Consider the following 25,131-nt stretch of genomic DNA (forward strand, 5'->3'; position numbering starts at 1 on the left):
TCCTCGTTCGACGAACGTGAGTCTGTTTAGCATGTCATTTGACTGGCGTATGACGTAGGTAGTTGCCGCGATATGCAGCCTGTGACACGCATAATGAACATACTACTGCTTACCTCGTCGCTCAAACTGTTGTGGTAGGTGGCGCACTCTAGTGGCAATTCCATTAGTTTTCTCACACTAATTAAACGACTCTGTAATTTATAATACAGTATTCGCAAAAAAGCTTTAGTTATTTTTTTAACTGATTCCCTCATCTCCCGCTTCTTAGGGTCCTCAGTATATTTGTATTGTTATTATGAAGGCCAATTCTTATAGTTGTATTTTAACAGATGGAACAAACTATGCTGATTAGATATGTTCGTTAATTCTGAACTGTCTTTTAAAATATGCAAACAAGAAAGAAAATGTAGCATGTACACTGTGCTGTGAGGCTGTTTTTTTACATGTGTATTTTATCTCCTATTGTATAACGTGTCATACATACAGAAATCTACTACATTATCATGTCTTTTAGTTCTTGATTCCATTATTTACTTTTTCTGTTATTGTTATTGTGGTCTTCAGTGCAAAGACTGGTTTGATGCAGCTCTCCATGCTACTCCATCCTATGCATCCTGTGCAAACCTCCTCATCTCCGAGTAACTACTGCAACCTACATACTTCTGAATCTGCTTGGTGTATTCATCTCTTCATCTCCCTTTATGATTTTTATCCTCCATTTTTATCGTCCACGCTTCCCTCCAATACTAAATTCGTCATCCCTTGATGCTTCAGAATGTGTCCTACCAACCGTCCTCTTCTTCTGTTCAAATTGTGCCACAAATTCCTCTTCTCCTCAATTCTATTCAGTACCTCCTCCTTAGTTGCATGAACGACCCATCTAATCTTCCGCATTCTTCTATAGCACCACACTTCAAAAGTTTCTGTTCTCTTCCTGTCTAAACTGTTTACTGTCCATTTTTCATTTTCATACATGGCTACACTCTATACAAATAATTTCAGAAAAGACTTCCTGACAATTAAATTTATAGTGGATGTTAAGAAATTCCTCTTCTTCAGAAACGCTTTCCTTGCCATTGCCAGTCTACATTTTATATCCTCTCTACTTCGACCATCATCAGTTATTTTGCTCCCCAAATAGCAAAACTTCTTTACTACTTTAAGTGTCTCATTTCCTAATCTAATTCTCTCAGCATCACACGTCTTAATTCGACTACATTCCATTATCTTCGTTTTGCTTTTGTTGATGTTCATCTTATATCCTCCTTTCAAGACACTGTCCATTCCGTTCAACTCTTCCTCCAAGTCCTTTGCTGTCTCTGACAGAATTACAGTGTCACCGGCAAACTTCAAGGTTTTTATTTCTTCTCCTTCAATTTTAATTCTTACTCCAATTTTTTCTGTTTCCTTTACTGCTTGTTCAATATACAGATTGAATAACATCGGGGAGATGCTACAGCCCTGTCTCACTCCCATCTCAACCACTGCTTCTCTTTCATGCCGCTCAACTGGTCATTGTACAAATTGTAAATAGCCTTTCGCTCCCTGTATTTTACCCCTGCTACCTTTAGAATTTCAAAGAGAGTATTCCAGTCAACATTGTCAAAAGCTTCCTCTAAGTCTAAAAATGCTAGAAAGGTAGGATTGCCTTTCCTTAATCTATTTTCTAGTATAAATCGTAGGGTCAGTATTGCCTCACGTGATCCAAAATTTCTACAGAATCCAAACTGATCTTCCTCGAGGTCTGCTTCTACCAGTTTTGCCATTCGTCTGTAAAGAATTCATGTTAGTATTTTGCAGCCATGACTTATTAAGCTGATAGTTCGGAAATTTTCACACCTTTCAGCACCTGCTTTCTTTGGAATTGGAATTATTCTGTTGTTCTTGAAGTCTGAGGGTATTTCGCCTGTCTCATACATCTTGCTCGCCAGATGGAAGAGCTTTGTTATGGCTGGCTCTCCCAAGACTTCCATTAGTTCTAACGGAACGTTGTCTACTCCTGGGGCCTTGTTTCGACCCTAGATGTTTCAGTGCTCCGTCAAATTCTTCACGCAGTATAGTATCTCACATCCCATATTCATCTACGCCCTCTTCCATTTCCATAATATCGCCTTCAAGTACATCACCCTTATATAGACTCTCTGTACACTCCTTCCAACTTTCTGCTTTCCCTTCTTTGGGCAGGACTGGTTTTCCATCTCTGTTCTTGATATTTGTACAGCTGGTTCTCTTTTCTCCAAAGGTCTCTTTGATTTTCCTGCAGGCAGCATGTATTTTACCTCTAGTGAAATATGCTTCTGCATCGTTACATTTATCGTCTAGCCATTCCTACATAGCGATTTTTCATTTCCTGTCGATCTCATTTTTGTGACGTTTGTATTCTTTCAATTTTTTCCTTTACTTTTTATGATGGAGGAATCTCTTTGACGCTTGTATTCTTTCAATTTTTTCCTTTACTTTTTTATGATGGAGGAATCTGTTTGACGCTCCTTTAATGTAGTAACGTATGACATAAGCACATGTCACGTGACTACACAAACATTTTTACACCGCCCACAATCTTTATACTGGGTGTGTTCAAAACGAATGTGCGTACATGGAACGTAAGACACATAACTATGAAACTTGGGACATACATTTACGACTCTATCAAGTTTATAGATTACAGATGTTCCATATGTTCTCCACCAGCGACACGAACAATACCACATTGATACTCAAATTCCTCCCATACTTGTGTAGGCATGTCCATCGTCATTGATGTCATAGCAGCAAGGTTCTTCAACTCTTCAAGGGTCTGTGGTAGTGTTGGCGCATAAACGTTGTCCTTAATCAAACATCACAGAAGGAAGTCACAGGGCGTCAAATCCGGTGACCGTGCAGGCCAGCCGAGAAGTGCTAAGTCACCGGCTATTCGATGACCAGTCCAGCGGATCGCTAGAGTTTCATTCAGATATTCACGCACATTGCGACTCTAGTAACGAGGTGCTCTGTCTTATTGAAATATGTGGTTGTCCTCGTTCAGACTCTGAAACAACCTGTTTTGTAAAATAGCAAGATACTGCTGACCCGTTAACCGTGTTTTCTTCACAGAAGAATGGGCCTTAGACAAAGAATGTGATATCGCCCAAAACACTTTTTGACTTTGGGTGAATCACGTGCGCTTTCAGTGTGGGCATGTGGTTTCTGTAGACCCCAAATTCGAACGTTGTGTTTGTTTACTTTCCCACTAAGATCGCTTCAGCACTGAACACGATACGTTGTGCAAAAGACTTATCATTCTGACAGCATTCTGAAGCGCGCCAGAAAATTCCACACGTTTGTGTTTGTCGTTATGGCATAGAGCTCGTAACAGCTGTAACTTGTACGGCTTCATAACCAAACGACATCTCAAAACACGCCAAATTATTTTTGTAGACAGTTGTAACTCCTGACTGGCACGAAGAGTTGATTTTGTAGAACTGCGTTGGAAAGCGGTTTGAATTCGTGCGACATTTTCGTGGGACACACGATGGCGGCGAGGACTCTTTCCCTGACACACACATCTTGTGTTTACACACTGTCGATAACATATGCGATTTTTCACCCAGTCGGAGAATGAGTTTGGTTCCTCATCCTTTGCGTTGTAATCACGTAATTACACTTCATTTCTGCTGCGGAGTAGTACTTTGGCAACACGTAACGGTAACTAAGCAAACAAAAAAAAACTGATCTGTAGCGGCAATGGATACAAAGCAGGCAATGTATTCCTTCTTCCAACGAACGACCGCGGCGCAGCGATCGATTGCTTTGACAACATAATTCTTTGTAACACTTATATTCTTTTTGAAACACCCTGTATTTTACATTAGTTGACAAACTGCACTTTGCGGTGCCAGGTACTTGTGGAATCTAATAATATTTTGTTGTTAATTACGCAATCCCTTATAGTATTGTTTGTAATGTCACACTTTTGTAATTGTTGTTGTTGTTGTTGCCGCCGGCCGACGTGGCCGTGCGGTTAAAGGCGCTGCAGTCTGGAACCGCAAGACCGCTACGGTCGCAGGTTCGAATCCTGCCTCAGGCATGGATGTTTGTGTTGTCTTTAGGTTAGTTAGGTTTAACTAGTTCTAAGTTCTAGGGGACTAATGACCTCAGCAGTTGAGTCCCATAGTGCTCAGAGCCACTTGAACCATTTGTTGTTGCCTCTTTTTCCTGCTCCAACTACACCTGAAGATTATCTGCATTGTAACCGGTAGTCAGCACTAAAATATGTGATCCGGATGGTATTTGTTTATTCATGCCCAACATTAATGTTTCACTAGCAATCACAAACATAAACCGAATGGATTTTTCGATCCCGAAAGACACACTTGAATACAAACACTGAGTATTTAGTGAACGTAATCAAGAAATCAAAAATACTCTCAGCAATGATCGAAGATAACGCGCACCCCAACGGAGATGCCTGGAAGTTCGAATCTAGTCACGCACTGAATGTTAACAGTGTAACTATAAAGTAGCTAACCACAGACTTTGGTATTAAAAATATCTACATTTTTAAGAACGTATATTCTTTGTAATACGATCGTAGTTTCCTGAACAAGCGTTGATATGATACTGAGTCAAATGCTTTTCGAGAGTGACGGAAGTACTGGATTGGCTTGATTGCCTCTGTCCATGGCTTTTAGGATATGTGCGAAAAACATGAGAGGGGTACGACCAACGTTCTCAACATCCGTACTGCTTGACATGGCTAAGGTCGTCCTGTTCGAGATGTCTAATCACGTTTGAGATTAGGATATGCCCTGGCGCAGTAGATGGATGTCAGTGATGATGGATGGCGATCTGTGAATAATTTCTTTGCGCAGACGAGAGCAATTTGGACGCAAAGGCAATAGGGCGATCGTGCGAATCATCTTTGTGCGCAAGCACAGCACCGATCCCGAAATCCGATGCATCCACCATCAACAAAAGGGGCTTCCGGGGATCGAATGGCGTAAGGCAAGTATTGGAAAGCAACGCCGATTTCAACTGGCGATAGGCGCGTTCGCATTCCGTCGTCCAGACGAACGGAACACCTTTACGGCGTAAGCGATGAAGCGGAGCTGAAATGGAAGAGGCATTGCGCACATAGCGATGGTAGTAATTTATTTTACCCAGCACACTCTGTAGCTGCTTCAAATTCTGCGGCGAAGGCAAGTCTTGTATGGCACGGAGGTGCTCTGGACTGGGATGTATGCCTTGCGCATTGATTACATGTCCCAAATATGGTAAGTCACGAGCAAAAAACACATTTGTCCTTCCGCAAGCGAAGACCATTTTGGCGCAAGACCTGAAATAATGTCCTGAGATTGGCTAAATGTTCTTCTTCCGTCTTTCCGGTGATCACAATATCGTCCAGATAGTTTGCTGCAGTAGGAACCGACGCACAAACAGTTTGCAGATATTGCTGAAACAATGCAGGGGCGGATGCACACCCAAATGGCTGTCTTTTGAATCGGTACAAACCAAGATGCGTGTTAACCACCAAGACGCGCTGGGATTCGTCGTCCACTGGTATTTGCAAGTACGCATCTGCTAGGTCCAATTTCGAAAAATATTTACCCGGGCACAGTTTGTCAAAAAGATCTTCCGGGTGGGGTAAAGGAAAAGTTGCAATCACTAGTTGTGGATTCACTGTAGCTTTGAAGTCCACACAAAGTCTCAATTTTGCGGAAGGTTTTGGCAAAATTACTAAGGGTGAGGCCCAGAGAGAAGCCTGCACACGTTCAATCACACCTTGCGATTCCAAATCGTGTAATGTTCTTGCGACCTCATCACGCAATGCGTGGGGAACATTGCGCGCTCGGAAAAAATTCGGTTGCGCGTTTACTTTCAGTTCCAAATGTGCTTTATAGTTCGTAGCGCAACCGAGGTCCGGTGCAAAAATGTCTGCAAAGTCTTCACATAGACGAGAAACACTGTCTGAAGGCACAGTCTGGTTCACTGATAGGACCTGATTGACTATAGACAAGTTAAACAAATAAATCTAAACCAAACAAGTTCACTGCAGAAGAAGAATGAAGTACGTAAAATGACACAAGTTTTGTTTGTCCCTTGTATGTGGCAAGAAGGCTCCACTGTCCTAACACAGGGATATTCTGACCGGAATAACTATTTAACTTAACGTTTGCGGCACGCAACGGAGGTGTGCCCAGTTGTTTGTACTTGTCTTTATTGATCAATGAAACTGCAGCTCCGGTATCGAGCTGGAATGGGATCACGTTGCCATTAATGTCCAAGTCTACAAAAAGTATATTGTCCTGCTGACGACAAGAGCGACTGTCTCGTGCAATGTGAACAGACACTATACAGAAGCACTTGCTAATTGACGTGATTTCCTGCGACGTCGACGCACACTATTTGTGGGACGAACACAGTCACTGTTAGAGAGAGTGGCACTGGGCGGAGTGGAATTAACTACATGAATGTCCATGGGCGAAGGTTCACGAGCCTGAGTATTCTTGGTTCGATTCCGGCGCGAAGCAAAGGGCCTGGAATCGTTGTGAGTGTCCGATCTGAGCTTTTTCTGGCAAACACTCTGAATATGTCCTTTTTCATTACAGAAAAAGCAAATAGCTTGGCGTGACGGGCTATTCTCACGCGAATGTCTAGTAGCACACCGCGGGCATGACTTCAGTACTGCATTTGCATGCTTGCGCGGCACACGTGGTTGCGCTGACGGGCGCGAGGACTGTTTACTGTTCCGTGCAGCTCGCCCGGTGAGCCGGTTAATGTGACACACAGCTGGCGAAGTTTCAAATGATTCCTGAGCAAAGTCAAGTGTGTCTTGCCTATCCAATATGTCTATCACTTGTTGAAGGGAGGGATTGACTAGTTTCAAAATTTGCTCCCGTATACGAACATCAGAAACGTTCTGTGCAATTGCATCACGCACCATAGTATCTGAATAAGGGAGTCCACAGTCACACTCAAAAGCACAATCCCTTGTAAGGCCTTGCAAAGTTGCAACCCACTCTCGATTAGTTTGACCGGCCGTACGTTTTGTACGAAAGAACGTATACCTTTTTGCAACCACATTGACTGATTCTTTGAAATATGCATCTAATGCAGACAAAATTTCTTCGTAGGACAGAGTTGCTACGTCGCGGCGGGGAAATAATTTCACTATCACACGGTACGTCTGCACCCCTACACACGCCAATAAGTGAGGCTGCCGCTCGTTACCTTGAATTCTGTAGGCGGCGAGATGGAATCCAAATTGGCGTGACCACTCCGTCCAGCTTTCCAGTGCCGCATCAAATGGACGAAAAGGTGGTGCAACTGCATGTTGTGGCTGCGGTAGCGGTGGAGCGGCGGCCGCCGCATCGTTTTGCATCGCACGTTGACCCTGGACGAGCTGTCCAAGGGCATCCAATAAGGCTTGCGTCTGCTGATTCTGCAAGCGATAAAATTCGGACAGTACATCTGGAGATTGTGTCGAAGCCATGACACAAGGAAATTAAGGCAAGATCAATTGGTACAAACGCGATTTTACTCGTCGCCAAATTTGTAGTGTTGGCAGAAAAGCCAACACTGTTTTTCTAGAGGAAGCCGAAATGCACGCGTTTAATTACACGCTGACTGCCGTGAGGTCTGGAACAGGACAATATCTTGAGAATGGCAAATAAAGTACGTAGTTGATATAATACTTAACTTTAATCCACAATTGTAGAACATCTCTCGTTACGGTACATGCTTCATAATATTAATTATCAATTGAATACGGCGCCTTGCTAGGTCGTAGCAAATGTAGCTGAAGGCTATGCTAACTATCGTCTCGGCAAATGAGAGCGTATTTGTCAGTGAACCATTGCTATAAACGTCGGCTGTACAACTGGGGCGAGTGCTAGTACGTCTCTCTAGACCTGCCGTGTGGTGGCGCTCGGTCTGCTATCACTGACAGTGGCGACACGCGGGTCCGCCGTATACTAACGGACCGCGGCCGATTTAAAGGCTACCACCTAGCAATTGTGGTGTCTGGCGGTGACACCACATATGCCACAGAGGTTCCCTTACGTCATCAACAACTCTACTAGCCACTTATCCTATGGTTACTCAACTGTTTTTCTAAACTTGTGCCACAGTTCCTCTATATGCTCTTGCCCAGCACTAAACGTTTCGAGTTCCTGTTTCAGATATGACACTACTGCTTCTGTGTCAGTTTTCAGGATCAGCAATCTCCAGTCCACGCCCCACAGAATGGAGGACTTGCATGCTGAAAATAAAATGTCAATTTCCAAATTCTTTCCACAGCGAGGTTAGCGGAGAACTGTCCGTTATTTGATCACCCAGCCTTCGACAGTCATTGTTTAAGGATTTTTAAACACAAATACCAGACAACACCACAGAAAACATACCGCTGATACTAGGATGGCACTGTTGCCAGATTTCAGTGGTAACAACGCATTTCAATAATAAACACTCACTGAGAGTCGAATAGTCGATACATTTCGTTCTGACTGACCTCAAGTATCCTTGTAACGCTTTATATTCATCATCCTCCATTTGAGTACCAAATCTAATGATGGAATACATTTTGAACAGTCTTCTCTAATGAAGTGACGTAAAAATGTCGTTTTAAAAACAGCAATTGATCACATAATTTTTTTGTTCTGCAGGTGACGATGTTCCACTGGGACCTCCCACAACCGCTGCAGGACCTGGGAGGATGGCCCAATCCAGTAATAGCTGACTACTTCGAGGACTACGCCAGGATCCTGTTCCGTCATTTTGGGGACCGGGTAAGCGGCGAAGAGACTGACTAATGTTCGATTGCACTTCTGAATGATAAATTACTCCAAACGGTAACTGCTGTAAAATACCTAGGAGTAGCCAGCCATCTGGTGCAACCCAAGGAGGAATTATCACACATTTTTTTCTGAATCTGGAACCCTTATCAAGTTGGACTGACGTACAATGTAGAGAACATCCAACGAAGAGCGGCACGTTTCGTCACGAAATCATTTAGTCGGCGCGAGAGTATTACGGAGACGATCAACAAAATACTGTGGCAGACATTACAAACGACACATTTCCCGTCGCTGTTGGTGATATTGCGATAGCGTATGTTCCAAAGTGGCTCGAGCAACCATATTAGTTCCTCCCGTAACGAGAAAATGAGGGAAGTTAGAGCGTATGAGGAGCGTTTCCGAAAGTCGCTCTTCCGCGTACCATTAGCGAATGGAACGGGGAAGGACGGAAGAAGCTAGTGTTACCACAAGTAACCTCCGCCATCTACCGGAAAGTGGCTTCAGAATTATAGATTCAGATCCGAAGTAGTTGCTGAAAGTCTGATTTCTAGTAGTGCTTTTGCTAACACTTCTATTGTTGGCATATAACTGTGATGAGCACTATTGCGACTGTTGTAAATTCTGTCTTTGGGCTAAAGAGTGTCAGCTTTAGTTTCCATTCGTGCAATAATACAACGGTTTCAGTAAAATGAAACTTTTTTAAGTTGAAGGTATCAGTATACCATACAATGTGATTTTCATGAGATTACTTTACAATACAATACACAACAAACACAACATTTTTGCAACAATTTGAAATACAGAATTTAACTGCTAAGCCTGCTGGTAAAGATGCCACTCGACTTCCGAGAAATACACACATTTTCAAAGCTTTCGATGGCTGTGCCGTAGTTCTACAGTTCCTTGCACAAAATTTGAATACTTCTGCAATATATCGCAGAAAATTTTAATCTTGAAAGAAAAAATTATTTGCCAATTTGCGAATGAAAATATGATCGTAGCTCTTGGAAAACTTCGTCCTCAGTATGATCCGTCCCAACTGGCTAGCAGTCTGTGCAAGGTTGTCTAATTTAAGTTAGCCATTTAAAATAAAATTGTGACAAAGATATAGTGTGTAGCGTTTTTTTAAATTTTTGTGGTAAGGCGCATTTAATGTGCAATATGAAGTTTTCTAGAATCTGAAGCACTATGGAAATGCTATGGTAAAAAATTCTCGATGCTCTTTTAATTTGTTTACTGGAGGCCGGAATACCTTATTTTGTTAAACGATCTTGACGACATACCAGCTCCGGATTATTTATTAGACAGAAGAATACCACGGAATTCTGTTAAAAGAAAAGGCGAATATTGAGATGGCATGTCCCTAAGGTTTATTCGTAAAGGAGTACGTAACAATCAAACAATAAAGAACACGTTAACTAAGAAGAGTGTAAGAAGTATACGCAACAATACTTCCCACACTCGTTTGAGCTGTATAGTTATGCTCGTTCAGTAAATGTTCTTGTGTTGTCGTCTGATATTTGTGAACGATAATAACAACGTTAAAAATGTACGAGCTACCAGAACTGAAACGCCTTCTCGTCTTGGAAGAATTTAATGTGATCCGCCATCGAGGCATTCTCTTCACTGCGTCTCATCCTGTTTTCCAGAAACTGTCGGATGCGTCATCGAATCAAAATGTCATCGAAACATTTTTGCTCAACAATTAAGGAATATCGTCATTGTCTTCTTACGTTCGTTAGAAATACGTTCATGCTGGCATGTTTCGCTAAAGAAAAAGATGATAACAGCAAAGATGAATTCTGGGACGTTTTTGGTTCATAAACAATTTGACCTTCTACCGTCAGCAGAAAAATGGGCTATCATAAAATCACCAAACACTACAGTTGGAAAGAACTGTGATCAAATTTTTTCTCGAATTTCTACAGAACTATTCAGATTTTACAGAGAACTCTAGGATATCTATTAAGAACTCTGAAAAAATGTGTATTTTTCGAAAGTCTAGTGCCAGCTTCACCATTAGTGAAGATGGGTCCCTAGTTATTGCAATTCTCTCATAAACTATAATCTGTACAAAAAATGTCATTATTGTTTTGTCTGGAAACCCTAGGAAGCTATTCAGAATTGTGATCATAATTGGCTAATAATTTTAATTGCCAGATTAAAATTTGCTGGAGTGCTATGGTTTTCTTCACGAAATCTTTCGTAACTAATTTTTTTCACGGAGAGCTTTGTAACTATAGCATGTCTATCAAAAACGCTGAAAAAATGTACATTTCTCGAAATTCCGCTGCCAGGCTTCACGTGTCTGTGATGTATCTTTCAAGAGTAGCTTATAGGATGTATTAGCGACGTTCTACTGTACTCCGTTGACGAACTTCTTATCAGAGCTAGGTATCATCACAGCAGTGCAATCTGCCTAAGAAACTACTGTTGTTGTGGTCTTCAGTCCTGAGACTGGTTTGATGCAGCTCTCCATGCTACTCTATCCTGTGCAAGCTTTTTCATCTCCCAATACCTACAGCAACCTACATCCTTCTGAATCTGCTTAGTGTATTCATCTCTTGGTCTCCCCCTACGATTTTTACCCTCCACGCTGCCCTCCAATACTAAATTGGTGATCCCTTGATGCCTCAGAACATGTCCTACCAACCGATCCCTTCTTCTGGTCAAGTTGTGCCACAAACTTCTCTTCTCCCCAATCCTATTCAATACTTCCTCATTAGTTATGTGATCTACCCCTCTAATCTTCAGCATTCTTCTGTAGCACCACATTTCGAAAGCTTCTATTCTCTTCTTGTCCAAACTATTTATCGTCCATGTTTCACTTCCATACATGGCTACACTCCATACGAATACTTTCAGAAATGACTTCCTGACACTTAAATCAATACTGGATGTTAACAAATTTCTCTTCTTCAGAAACGCTTTCCTTGCCATTGCCAGCCTACATTTTATATCCTCTCTACTTCGACCATCATCAGTTATTTTGCTCCCCAAATAGCAAAACTCCTTTACTACTTTAAGTGCCTCATTTCCTAATCTAATTCCCCCAGCATCACCCGACTTAATTAGACTACATTCCATTATCCTTGTTTTGCTTTTGTTGATGTTCATCTTATATCCTCCTTTCAAGACACTGTCCATTCCATTCAACTGCTCTTCCAAGTCCTTTGCCGTCTCTGACAGAATTACAATGTCATCGGCGAACCTCAAAGTTTTTATTTCTTCTCCATGAATTTTAATACCTACTCCGAATTTTTCTTTTGTTTCCTTTACTGCTTGCTCAATATACAGATTGAACAACATCGGGGACAGGCTACAACCCTGTCTTACTCCCTTCCCAACCACTGCTTCCCTTTCATGTCCCTCGACTCTTATAACTGCCATCTGGTTTCTGTACAAATTGTAAATAGCCTTTCGCTCCCTGTATTTTACCCCTGCCACCTTTAGAATTTGAAAGAGAGTATTCCAGTCAACATTGTCAAAAGCTTTCTCTAAGTCTACAAATGCTAGAAACGTAGGTTTGCCTTTCCTTAATCTTTCTTCTAAGATAAGTCGTAAGGTCAGTATTGCCTCACGTGTTCCAGTGTTTCTACGGAATCCAAACTGATCTTCCCCGAGGTTGGCTTCTACTAGTTTTTCCATTCGTCTGTAAAGAATTCGTGTTAGTATTTTGCAGCTGTGACTTATTAAGCTGATAGTTCGGTAATTTTCACATCTGTCAACACCTGCTTTCTTTGGGATTGGAATTATTATATTCTTCTTGAAGTCTGAGGGTATTTCGCCTGTTTCATACATCTTGCTCACCAGATGGTAGAGTTTTGTCAGGACTGGCTCTCCCACGGCCGTCAGTAGTTCCAATGGAATATTGTCTACTCCGGAGGCCTTGTTTCGACTCAGGTCTTTCAGTGCTCTGTCAAACTCTTCACGCAGTATCGTATCTCCAATTTCATCTTCATCTACATCCTTTTCCATTTCCATAATATTGTCCTCAAGTACATCGCCCTTGTATAGACCCTCTATATACTCCTTCCACCTTTCTGCTTTCCCTTCTTTGCTTAGAACTGGGTTTCCATCTGAACTCTTGATATTCATACAAGTCGTTCTCTTATCTCCAAAGCTCTCTTTAATTTTCCTGTAGGCGGTATCTATCTTACCCCTAGTGAGATAGGCCTCTACATCCTTACATTTGTCCTCTAGCCATTCCTGCTTAGCCATTTTGCACTTCCTGTCGATCTCATTTTTGAGACGTTTGTATTCCTTTTTGCCTGTTTCACTTACTGCATTTTTATATTTTCTCCTTTCATCAATTAAATTCAATATTTCTTCTGTTACCCAAGGATTTCTACTAGCCCTCGTCTTTATACCTACTTGATCCTCTGCTGCCTTCACTACTTCATCCCTCAAAGCTACCCATTCTTCTACTACTGTATTTATTTCCCCCATTCCTGTCAATTGCTCCCTTATGCTCTCCCTGAATCTCTGTACAACCTCTGGTTCTTTTAGTTTATCCAGGTCCCATCTCCTTAAATTCCCACCTTTTTGCAGTTTCTTCAGTTTTAATCTACAGGTCATAACCAATAGATTGTGGTCAGAGTCCATATCTGCCCCTGGAAATGTCTTACAATTTAAAACCTGGTTCCTAAATCTCTGTCTTACCATTATATAATCTATCTGATACCTTTTAGTATCTCCAGGGTTCTTCCATGTATACAACCTTCTTTCATGATTCTTAAACCAAGTGTTAGTTATGATTATGTTGTGCTCTGTGCAAAATTCTACCAGGCGGCTTCCTCTTTCATTTCTGTCCCCCAATCCATATTCACCTACTATGTTTCCTTCTCTCCCTTTTCCTACACTCGAATTCCAGTCACCCATGACTATTAAATTTTCGTCTCCCTTCACAATCTGAATAATTTCTTTTATTTCATCATACATTTCTTCAATTTCTTCGTCATCTGCAGAGCTAGTTGGCATATAAACTTGTACTACTGTAGTAGGTGTGGGCTTCGTGTCTATCTTGGCCACAATAATGCGTTCACTATGCTGTTTGTAGTAGCTTACCCGCATTCCTATTTTCCTATTCATTATTAAACCTACTCCTGCATTACCCCTATTTGATTTTGTGTTTATAACCCTGTAGTCACCTGACCAGAAGTCTTGTTCCTCCTGCCACCGAACTTCACTAATTCCCACTATATCTAACTGTAACCTATCCATTTCCCTTTTTAAATTTTCTAACCTACCTGCCCGATTAAGGGATCTGACATTCCACGCTCCGATCCGTAGAATGCCAGTTTTCTTTCTCCTGATAACAACATCCTCCTGAGTAGTCCCCGCCCGGAGATCCGAATGGGGGACTATTTTACCTCCGGAATATTTTACCCAAGAGGACGCCATCATCATGTAATCATACAGTAAAGCTGCATGCCCTCGGGAAAAATTACAGCTGTAGTTTCCCCTTGCTTTCAGCCGTTTGCAGTACCAGCACAGCAAGGCCGTTTTGGTTATTGTTACAAGGCCAGATCAGTCAATCATCCAGACTGTTGCCCTTGCAACTACTGAAAAGGCTGCTGCCCCTCTTCATGTTCACTACAATAGCCTAGTCATTATTGTTGTATGTTTTAGTGTGTGAGCATTTGCGTAGTTATGAAACTTTTCTGTTAACTCATGAATAAAAAAAGTTTAAAGTTTTTTTTTTTACTTTTTTCATATCAGATTAAATTATAAGGATGTAATATACACGATATGATCAAAAGTATCCGAACACCCCTATGTAATGTGGAAATGACCAATAGATGTCACGGGAGGCGGACCCGCCACTATTAGAGGAGACAGGGCCTACTGTATTGTCAACAGCGAAGCAGCAAACAAGAGAATGGGTCATTCACGAGAGCTCAGCACTGGATGTCACCTGAGTGTCAGACATATCAGGGACATTTCAGCTCTTCTAAAGCTGCCCAAGCCGACTGTTGGTAAGGTAACTGTGGAGTGGAAACGCGAAGGAACTGCCACGGCTAAAGCAATGCCACTTAGACGCCATGTACTGACGGTCAATGACCCTCGAGCATTGCGAAGCGTGACTGTGAAAAATCGCAATAAATCAGTAGAAGGAATCACTCATAAATTTCAGAGTTCTACCTGCAGCCCGGCTAGCACAGTTACCGTGCATGAGTTAGAAGGAAAGAGAAACAGTGGTCGAGCCACTGTGGAAAATTCTGGCATCAAATAGATATCCCGGAAAATACATCAAAATACTTCGGCTTCTACATGGCAACATGAGTGCCGCTATCCTTGCCAGCAATGGACCCGGAGAAACGTTTAAGATTATCACAAGAGTCAAGCAGGGATGTGTTATTGCCCCTAGCCTATTCTCGATATTTGTGTCGATCATACTTCACCTTGTTAAGGGGAACCTACAGTTGGGTGTTGAAATAGCTTATAGGACTGATGGTAAGCTATTCAGTCTTAGCAGACTCCGAGCTAAAAGCGAAATAACCACAACAACTGTCGTCGAATTTCAGTGCGCTGATGATAAAGTTCTCTTGGCAAACATAGAGGAAGATCTAAAAACTACTCTAAATGCATTCAGTCTGGCATACAAATCTATTGGTCTAGAGCTTAACACAGACAAAACGAAAGTCCTCTGTCAACCAGCCCCAAATTCCACCGCAGCAGCTCCAGTTATCACAGTTGACGGAACACCTCTAGCGATTGTAGAGTATTTTCCTCACCTGGGAAGCCATCTTTCTTCAAATTCAAACACAGATGCAGAAATTCAACCCCGACTAAAGTGTGCAAGTACTGCATATGGTCGTCTTTTGATTAGTGTGTTTGATAACCATGATTTGGCTGTCAAAATTAAGCTTACAGTCTACAACGCCATTATCTTGCCTACACTTCTTTATGGATGTGAAACCTGGACCACCTACTGGCTCCAGGATCGGGGAACAAACAACAGCATTTTGGAAGAAACCACCTCCACCAGCACTGAAGCAAAAATTGTCAAACATCAACTTCGCTGGGCTGGTCATATCATCCGCACGCCAAACTCTCGTCGCCATAAGCACATCATGTTCTCCCAATTGAAGAATGACCAACGCAATCAGGAGGGCAAACAAAACAATACACAGATGTCCTCAAGTTAAATGTAACAAAATGTCAAATACACACAAATGATTGGAAAACTGCAGCCCTACACAGATCCAAATGACGACAAATTGTTCACCAAGGAAAACTTAATATTGAAAAGCAGAGACAACTGCAGGAAAATAGGAAGAGAGATCGCAGAAGAGAACAGGAGCTCTTGAGAAGGACAAACCTGTTACACCATTCAGTCAACACCAGCTGGGTATGCCATTACTGCAGGAAAATCTGTGGCTCCAGAACTGGACCATTTAGCCAAAAAGAATCCACATATAACGCTACCAAAAGACATTTCACACTCGTCAACGAGTAAATGCCTATGAATCTGTTTCCAATGCTAAGCGACGCTTTAGGTGATGAAAAAGAATGACGCCCTAGGACAGCAGATGAGTGCAGATAAGTGATTGTGAGTAATGAATTACTCTACACCCTGTGGCAATCAGATGGATGGGTTAGGATTTGGCGAAAGCATGGAGAACGTTATCCGCCCTTATGTTTAGTATGTAATGGAGCACGGAGGGGGTACAAAGGACAGGAATGCAAGGGAACTGATGATACCAGCTGCATCGGGACATTACGCGGAATCTGCGGAGACGAGTGAAGATGTATACCAGACTGGAACTCGAACCCCAGATCTCCTGCTTAGTAGGCAATTGCGTTAACCACTGTACCATCCAAACACAGTACTTACGGCAAGTGAGCAAATTATCTCGGCAGAGTTCCCGGTCGATCCACTTGCCCACCTACCGCCACCTATCTGCAGCCCTGTCCGTGTTCTCGATGCTCGCTAATTTTAGTTTGACGCTGGATGTCGTACGAAATGTGCATCCACACTGAAGGTTGTTGATTCACTGCCCATCGAGGACAATCGATTGTATGAATGCGTGGTGTGTGTTCTTTCGGACACTCATTCATCTAATTGTATGTAGTGCCAACAGTCAAGTATGAAACAAGTGGTGTTGCAGTATGGGGGTGTTTTTCTTAGTCAGAGTGTAGTCCCTTTATTGCACTTAAGAAAGCGCTAAATTCGGGAGAATATGAACACGTTCCAAGCTTTGTGTACTGTGTACAGCAGAGGAACAGTTCGGAGATGATTATTGATTGTATCAGCTCGGCAGTGCACCCTGTCACAAAGCAGCATCTGTGAAGCAGTCGCTAATGGGCAGTAATATTGCCTTCCCAGTCTCGACCTGATCCCAATGGAACACCTTTGGGATGAGTTACAACATCGGCGTCGTTCCGGATCCCAGCGACCAACGTCATTTCCATTTTACTTTTGCTCCTTGAGGAAGAATGGGCACCATTCCTCCACGGACATTCAGAGACCTCATTTAAAGTGTCCCCACCAGAGTTCAAGCCATAATAAAGGCGAAGGTGGACGCACTCCATATCGATACCCACCAATAGAAAGTGTCCAGATACTTTTGATCAGCTAATATTTACTCTGTTGTATGTTGCTAGAGACTTAGTGAGGCTTTTTGTCATTATAAGTAAACTTTAAAAACTGCCTATTGGCTTCTGTCTCGGATTCTTCGGCCGACGTTCATCTAATGATTTTACTGACGTTTCGCGAGCACGAGTGGCTGGCTTTGTCAAAGCTTCACCCTCCATTGCCAGTGGTGAACTGGAGCCTAGCTCGGGGCCGCAGACTATATGTACCCGGCGCGCCAACGTCCGAGGGCTTCTCCGCGGTCATTTCCGGTGCGGTTCTCCTCTTGCTACCTGCGACGGTCGTTCGCTGCAGTACGGGAAGCCAGGATCCGTTTACCTTAAGGCTTCGCTCTTTCTTGTTGAAACTGTTCGCGTGCTTTTGTATTTCTACAGCTTCTCTAAACAAGCGCGGTCGATAGTGCTTCTCTACAGCCAGAACTTCCGTGTCGCCGAATTTTATTACGTGGTCGGCCTCATTCAGTGCGTGCTCTGCCACGGCCGATTTCTCCACCTGCCCCAACCTGCAATGTCGCTTATGCTCTTTGATCCTGGTGTTAATGGATCGTCCAGTCATTCCGACATAAACTTTTCCGCATGTGCAAGGTATACGGTATATTCCCGACATTGCAAGTCGGTCCCTTTTCTCCTTCGCCGATCTCTTTGATCTTCCTTGTCGGTTTGAAAATCGTCTTTACGCCGTGTTTGCGCAATATACTGCCGATTCTGTCCGTCACTCTGGGAATGTATGGTAGACGCCGTACCCAACATTTCTTTTTCTGATTCCTTACTTCGCCGATTGTTTGGCTCTGTTACACTTCTAATATAACTTGTGGAGTACCCATTGCTCCTCAGAACACTTTGCAGGTGTTGCATTTCGCGTCTGAGGTGCTGCGGCTCACATATTCGTCCTGCTCTCGTTACGAGCGTACTGATCATGCCTCTTTTCTGGCTCGGGTGGTGGTTTGACAGTTTGTGCAGGTATCGGTCCGTGTGTGTCGGTTTTCGATACACGCTGTGTCCCAGGTTTTCACCATCCTTTGTGACCAGCACATCTAGAAATGGCAGTTTTTTTGTCCTTTTCTACTTCCATGGTAAATGTTATGTTGGCATGGAGGCTGTTCAAGTGTCTTAGGAAGTCACCGAGCTGTTCTTCATCGTGGCTCCACACCACGAAAATATCATCGACGCACCTGTACCACACCTTAGGTTTGCAAGTCGCCGAGTCCAGTGCCTGTGCTTCGAATTGTTCCATGAAGAAGTTGGCCACCACTGGACTAAGAGGACTACCCATGGCGACGCCCTCCAGCTGTTCGTAGAAGTCGCTATTCCACGTGAAATAGCTCGTGGTGAGACATGCACGGAAGAGCTTTTTGATGTCCTGCGGGTACATGGACCCGATGTGCTCCAGAGCGTCACTGAGTGGCACTTTCGTAAACAAAGAAACAACATCGAAGCTGACCAGGATGTCGTTTGGCGCAAGTTTCAGTTTCTTAAGCTTCTCAATGAAACGTCAGTAAAATCGTTAGATGAACGTCGGCCGAAGAACCCGAGACAGAAGCCAATAGGCAGTTTTTCAACAAGTGGCCATGAAAGCCTTTAACAATTTTGAAACATTAATAACATGTAAAATGTGTCATTATTTGTATCTGGAAACTTGACTGTTCTCAATGGTTCGGATGACAAGCAGTTTGCAACAAGCGATACGTCATGTTGACACGGTGGCTCTCTTTGTACGTGATATTTTGAGCGGTGGTAGCTGTCGACGCACCTTGCTCCTTTACTGACGTGTACGTATGTGCTCAGGTGAAGTACTGGATCACCATCAACGAGCCCGCCAGCATCATCGAGAGCTACGCCAACAGCCGCCTGGGGGCGCCCGGGCTGGATGACCACGGGGTCGCTGACTACCAGGCCAGCCACACCCTCCTCAAGGCGCACGCCAAGGCCTACCACCTGTACGACAAGTACTTCCGCAAGACGCAGAAAGGTGAGCATTCTCGTCTCAAACATTTCAACGACAACTTCACACTCCATCCAGAGTAAGAGACTCACGGTACAGTTCTTAAACCGTCGGCACACGGACCGTGCATCCGAACGTTGAGCGTGGCGAGTTTCTGACGTCATAGCGTGGAATAGCACGCTCGGGAGCCTTTCCGAACGTGCAGAGCAAAATCTGGCATGTCAGATATTCTGAGCGTGCGTCTGAGCGTTGACCAATGAGATGGCACAACGCCACCTACGTCACACGCACGCCGTCCCCCTTCAGTACAGAGTTGTGAGGCGCCATATTGGCATTCATTTCAAGCCTATATGTATATATGCCGTTTCTGAGCACCAGCAAATTGAGGATCACTGGAAAACCCGTTGTTAACTGTGTGATTCGTTCCAATAAAATAATGAGAAACATCATATTCGGGACAAAAGAATTATTGTAACTTACGTATTATGAGAGTAGAGTATTTGAAGGCAGTGACACATGGAAGATCCCCCCAAAACACATTGTTCTTGGTACAATTTGTTATAATTAAATTTCAATTAGCAACATATCTACGATTAAGGTTTTCAGCAAGGGGTAAGATAACATGATTAGACAAAGAAAATGTGCTGTTGGTTTAGCGTCAGCCGGCACGGTAGCTCAGCGTGTTCGGTCAGAGGGTAATGCGCCGTCTGTAATAAAAAAACTGAGTTAACAGATCAGCAACGAACGTAAATGGATGTCTTACGACGTCCGCCCCGAGCAGATGCAACGAACTACAGCGAACAAAGTGAAAATTAAAAAAAAAAAAAAAAAGAAAAGAAAAGAAAAGAGGGCAAGCTGCCCTCTGTTATAAAAAAAACTGAGTTAGTGGATAGTTTAGTCGGTGTTGAATTTCTGCATCTGTGTTTGAATTTGCAGAAAGATGGCTTCCCAGGTGAGGAAAATACTCTACAATCGCTAGAGGTGTTCCGTCAACTGTGATAACTGGAGCTGCTGCGGTGGAATTTGGGGCTGGTTGACAGAGGACTTTCGTTTTGTCTGTGTTAAGCTCTAGACCAATAGATTTGTATGCCAGACTGAATGCATTTAGAGTAGTTTTTAGATCTTCCTCTATGTTTGCCAAGAGAACATTATCTACAACGAACTGACATGGGTGTCTTTCGACGTCCGCTCCGAGCAGATACAACGAACGAAATGAGATAAAAAAAAAAAAGCGTAATGAGTAGTGTCACTGTCCTTAATTAAAAAGTAGGATGTGGCGGTGGTTCGCGTCGTAACACTTCCAATTTTTTTCCCCTAACTTTCGCGTTTTTATTTGGTTCTGATACTTCATTATTAGTTTAATGTAAGTATATACTATAATATTTCATGTTATGTAAATATAAGATCGCCTTTTATTGAGGGGTGACTTTGTTCGATTGGCTTAATCTACAGGAGAGCTTGCGCTAGTTGCATAAAGATATTTCCCTCCTTTTTCTTTTACGCTTCGTAATTCACGTGTTGCAAAGATTCTGCTACTGGGCGAGAACAGTGGTCAAGTAAGACTGACCGTGGGGCTTTACTAAAATGTGGGAATGATGAAATAATGTTTATCTTATGCGGAGAAGTATTCCAAATTTGAAACGCACTGTTTGTAATGGAACTTTTATAAGCCTGACCTTATTGATTGGACATGGTACTTTCTTTTTCTTGGGCGATGGAGGAAATGTGCGTTTTAATAGAGCTAACGTGGGAATTTTACGCGCGCCCACTGAATAAAGAGTATGATTTACGAACTAGAAACATCCTTCAACTGCCGCTGGAGTGCGTTGCGATCGCGGATACCACGTTGGGGCCCACGTACCGTGTGCACAAGTCGCATGGTTCCTGAGCGTTCAGCAGCACGTTGAACTTGACACGCTCGACGTTAACGTTCGACAGCACGGTCCGTGTGCCGACGGCTTTAATCCTATCTGTTGGTGAACAAATCTGCACTTTCAAAATGAAGTTTCACTCAGCAGTGGATTGTGCAGTGATCTGAAATCTGCTGCCACGTTAAAACTATGTGACTGACTGGGAATCGAATCTGGAACCTCCGCCTTCTACAATATTATTGTAGAGCAAAGGCTGACGACATAATGATGAGCTATTTTTTTCTCTGGTCCTCCTTTGAGAGTACACTAAAGTATAGTGGTAGAGCACCTGATCGCGAAAGGGAAAGGTCCAAAGCCCTAGTCCCAGTACGGCACACAGTATCAATCTGCCAGGAAGTTTCAAACCTTTTAGATTTCTTGATATCTGAAACGCATTTGACGTATTACCACATCCACGCTTGGTATCGAAGACACAATGCTACGAGATATCAAGCGAAAAATGTGACAGGATTGACGATTTATCGGTAGGGAGAACGCAGCGTCTCATCTCGAATGAAGAGTCATCGACAGAAGCGGAAGTAATTTTGGGTTTACCCCAGCGAAGTCTGTTGGGAGTATTGCTGCTCATGATCTTGCAGTCAATATTAATAGCAACCTAAGATTCTTTCCAGATGTTACAGTTATCTAAACTAAACACTGCCTGAAAAAAGCTGCACAGATATTCAGCAGTGGCGTAGCGTGGTTGTAAATGTTGGGGACACTCTGCAGTTATTATAGCGAGACAAAATAGTACAGTAAACAATAATTTAAACAAATGAAACAAAATGCTTCGAATAAAACAAGAAGCACTTATATTTCCTTGTACACAAATGCAATGCGCCTGTCTTTTCTTTCCACGAATAAGTCCATAACTCGGTCTACAAAGATCTGATCACTGGATAGCTCTCCAAGTAGTGTCTTTTCTATTGCTAACGTGCTCAGTCACGACAGCCGGATGTTGGACACTGAATTCCTTAAATCATTCTTCACTCGTTTAAGAGCACTCATGCTTGGTTCACTGCTCGCTGCAGTTGCGGGTACGGTCAAAACCAAACGCAGGAACTTCGTTGTTTCTTCATAAACGGAGTCTAAATCATTGTTGACAACGTACTTTAAGAGGGTTCTTGGAGATAAGTGTTTTTTCTCATCAGTTTTTATGAAGTTCATTTTCAAGTTGTTCTTGTTTGAAAAAAGGGTACTGTTCTAATAAGTGAAGCAGTTTCAACTTTGGGAATTCTTTTTGATAGTTCGGGAAACACTTTTCGTTCATAAGTTCAACAAACTGAATTTGGGGAAAGTCTTGAAACCTTCTTTGCATCTGAACAATTTGCAAATCCAATATCTCGTAAGTTAATGCCCTGAGAAATGTCTTTTGACTGCCACAGAATGATAAGTTGCCATTCAAACACAAGCTGCATTTAATGCATTCATCAACGAATATTTCAGTTCTTAATTGTCGTAGTTGCCACCCAAACACAAGCTGCATTTAATGCATTCATCAACGAATATTTCAGTTCTTAATTGTCGTAGTTGCCACCCAAACACAAGCTGCATTTAATGCATTCATCAACGAATGTTTCCGCTCTTAATTGTCGTAAGTTTCTCAAAACAGTTCTTATTTCGTCGTGGCAAGCAGTTATAGTGACAGATTTTGGATGAAGAACGTTAAAGAGATGATCAACATTAACAAAGCGCCCTCGGTAGAAGCAAAGCAAGTAGACAAACGTAGGATCATCCATCCGTCGTTTCATTCCCACAGCACAGCTCAAAGATTCTGGGTCCCACTGAGAGTCTGTATCATCAAATATATAATTAAAAACACTACATAGCCCTGAGAAATGACTAGATGTTGTTGAAACTGCCCTGGAACGAAAGTTCCAGCGAGTGTTGCTTGCATATGACAGTTTAAATCCTTTCTCAGTTAGCAATGCAGTTCGTTTTGATGATTTGCTGAAAAACGAATGGAATGCAGTAAGATCACTTACAAACATGCGTTCTTGTCGTATGATTTTGGAGGCACGTAACAGTACCAAATTCAGTTGGTGTGCTTAACAATGAATAAATAGCGCATAGGGACAGAACTGCTTCACCAATTGTTGTAGACCTCTTTCTCTGCCCGCCATTACTGTAGCGCCGTCATATGGTTTACTAACCACTTATCCTTCCACATTCCATTCTTTCAATACTGCATGAACAATGTTTGACAAACCTTCAGCAGTTTTATTTCCAGAAACATCGTAAAATCCAACGAGTCTTTCCTCAATTTTGTCTACAATACAGTACCTGAATATTAAAATCATTTGACTCTTGCATGATGTGTCTAATGTTTCATCAGCCTGAATCGAAATGAAATTGCAGTTCTGAATTTCAGATTTTCTTTTCTCATCAACTGCCAGAGTTATCATTTCTGTTACATCATTCTGTATATCTGGAGATGTTTCCTTAAAGGTTGAAGATGATGACAGATGGTCTCGGATTAACTGCTCTCCTTGAGCTATTAAATCCAACAATTCCAGATAGTTACCTTTGTTGGTGGAGGATTCGTCTTCTCGATGGCCGCGAAAGGCTAGTTCGTGTTTACAAAGAAATACAATTGCCTGAATAAGACGAGCCAATACTCTCCTGCTGGATGCAACTTGTTTGTCGTATTTTATTGCTGTCAGACGAGCGGCTTCAGAAAGGGCGTGCTCAATTCAAGTTTTGCCCAATAACTGAAATGATTCTTTGTTCTGCAGGTGCCGTTTTGATATCTGATGCCTTTGTGCTTTCCTGTCAAAGTTCTTTATTGTACAAATGCCCTAACTGCATCATTCCTTTTCGCCACTAAACAGAAGAAATATAGACCAATATAATCTGTGATTAACTGCATTTGCAGTCAGCCAAACATACTTTTCGTACCAGGCTGTCTGAAAAGTGCGTTTTTGTTTGGCTTCACTTAAAACTACACTGCGCATAGGAGTAGGTAGTTTGTCCTTCAATTCGAACTTTTTTCCTTACGTTGGTGTAGAAAAAGGCGTTTTTAATAAAAATTCTATAAGGTGTTCAGTTGTTGGCTCACTCATGTTGGCGACACAACGAAAATATGCACTAAAATAACACAAGAATGACTATGAACACAAGCCGCGCGACTGTTCACTTCCGTGTTAAAAGCCAGCTTAGAAGCGGCAGAGACTAGTCTCGATTAGTGATGGGGAGCTCGCGAATGAGTCGTTCAAATGAACTAACCACTCAATTTCAATGAACTGGCACTTCAAACTCTTCACAGATAACACACTCCACACTTTTTTCTAGTTCACTCACTCTCTTCCCCTCTCCCTGGCCCATTACATCGGCGCTACGTCATTCATTCTCCCTTCACTTCAGTCCCCCCTCTACTGCCTGTCGACGAATCGCGCGGCGTTTGTGAGGAAACGATACGTTTGCGATGGGTTGTGGAGGTGAGGGGCGAGGGGAAGGCACCGTCAGCTGCTTCCTGCAGTGCTGACATCATTACGCGTGACTATTTGTGCAGTTCAGTTATACTTCGCGTCTACCGGTAGCCTACCGTTGGCAGCGCTTGCGGACAAATGAATATTTCAGATACAAATGAAGAGGCTGGCTGTGTGAGCACGCACAGCCAACATGAAAATAAAAGGTTTGTTAATAACACTGAAAGAGGGATTTTACCTAAAATCGTACCAATGACTACAGGTGACAGTTTACGTTTTGAATCTGGAGGGTTATTATTCTCAACAAAAATAAAATCTACAGGAAAACTTCTGAATCATTACTTAACGTATATATATAGACTTTGTGACAGTGGTAAACATACTCATTCTATTTTGGATTAAATTTTAAAAGGAACATAAAATTGGACTGTATTTCGTTGGTAGCCCTAGTTTTCAGTCCATGAATACGACAAATAATG

General features: G+C 42.5%; 1 protein-coding gene across 1 annotated transcript in view; it reads left to right on the forward strand.

The window, feature by feature from the left end:
* LOC124711449 (myrosinase 1-like) overlaps nt 1-25,131 on the forward strand; it is a 538,885-nt gene that overhangs the window by 432,623 nt on the left and 81,131 nt on the right. The window contains exons 5-6 of the mRNA XM_047241532.1: nt 8,643-8,765; nt 19,158-19,341. Of these exons, the coding sequence (XP_047097488.1) occupies nt 8,643-8,765; nt 19,158-19,341 (307 nt within the window). The remainder of the gene's footprint in view (nt 1-8,642; nt 8,766-19,157; nt 19,342-25,131) is intronic.

The sequence above is a fragment of the Schistocerca piceifrons genome, chromosome 8 (assembly GCF_021461385.2).
Source record: "Schistocerca piceifrons isolate TAMUIC-IGC-003096 chromosome 8, iqSchPice1.1, whole genome shotgun sequence".
NCBI lineage: Eukaryota > Metazoa > Arthropoda > Insecta > Orthoptera > Acrididae > Schistocerca > Schistocerca piceifrons.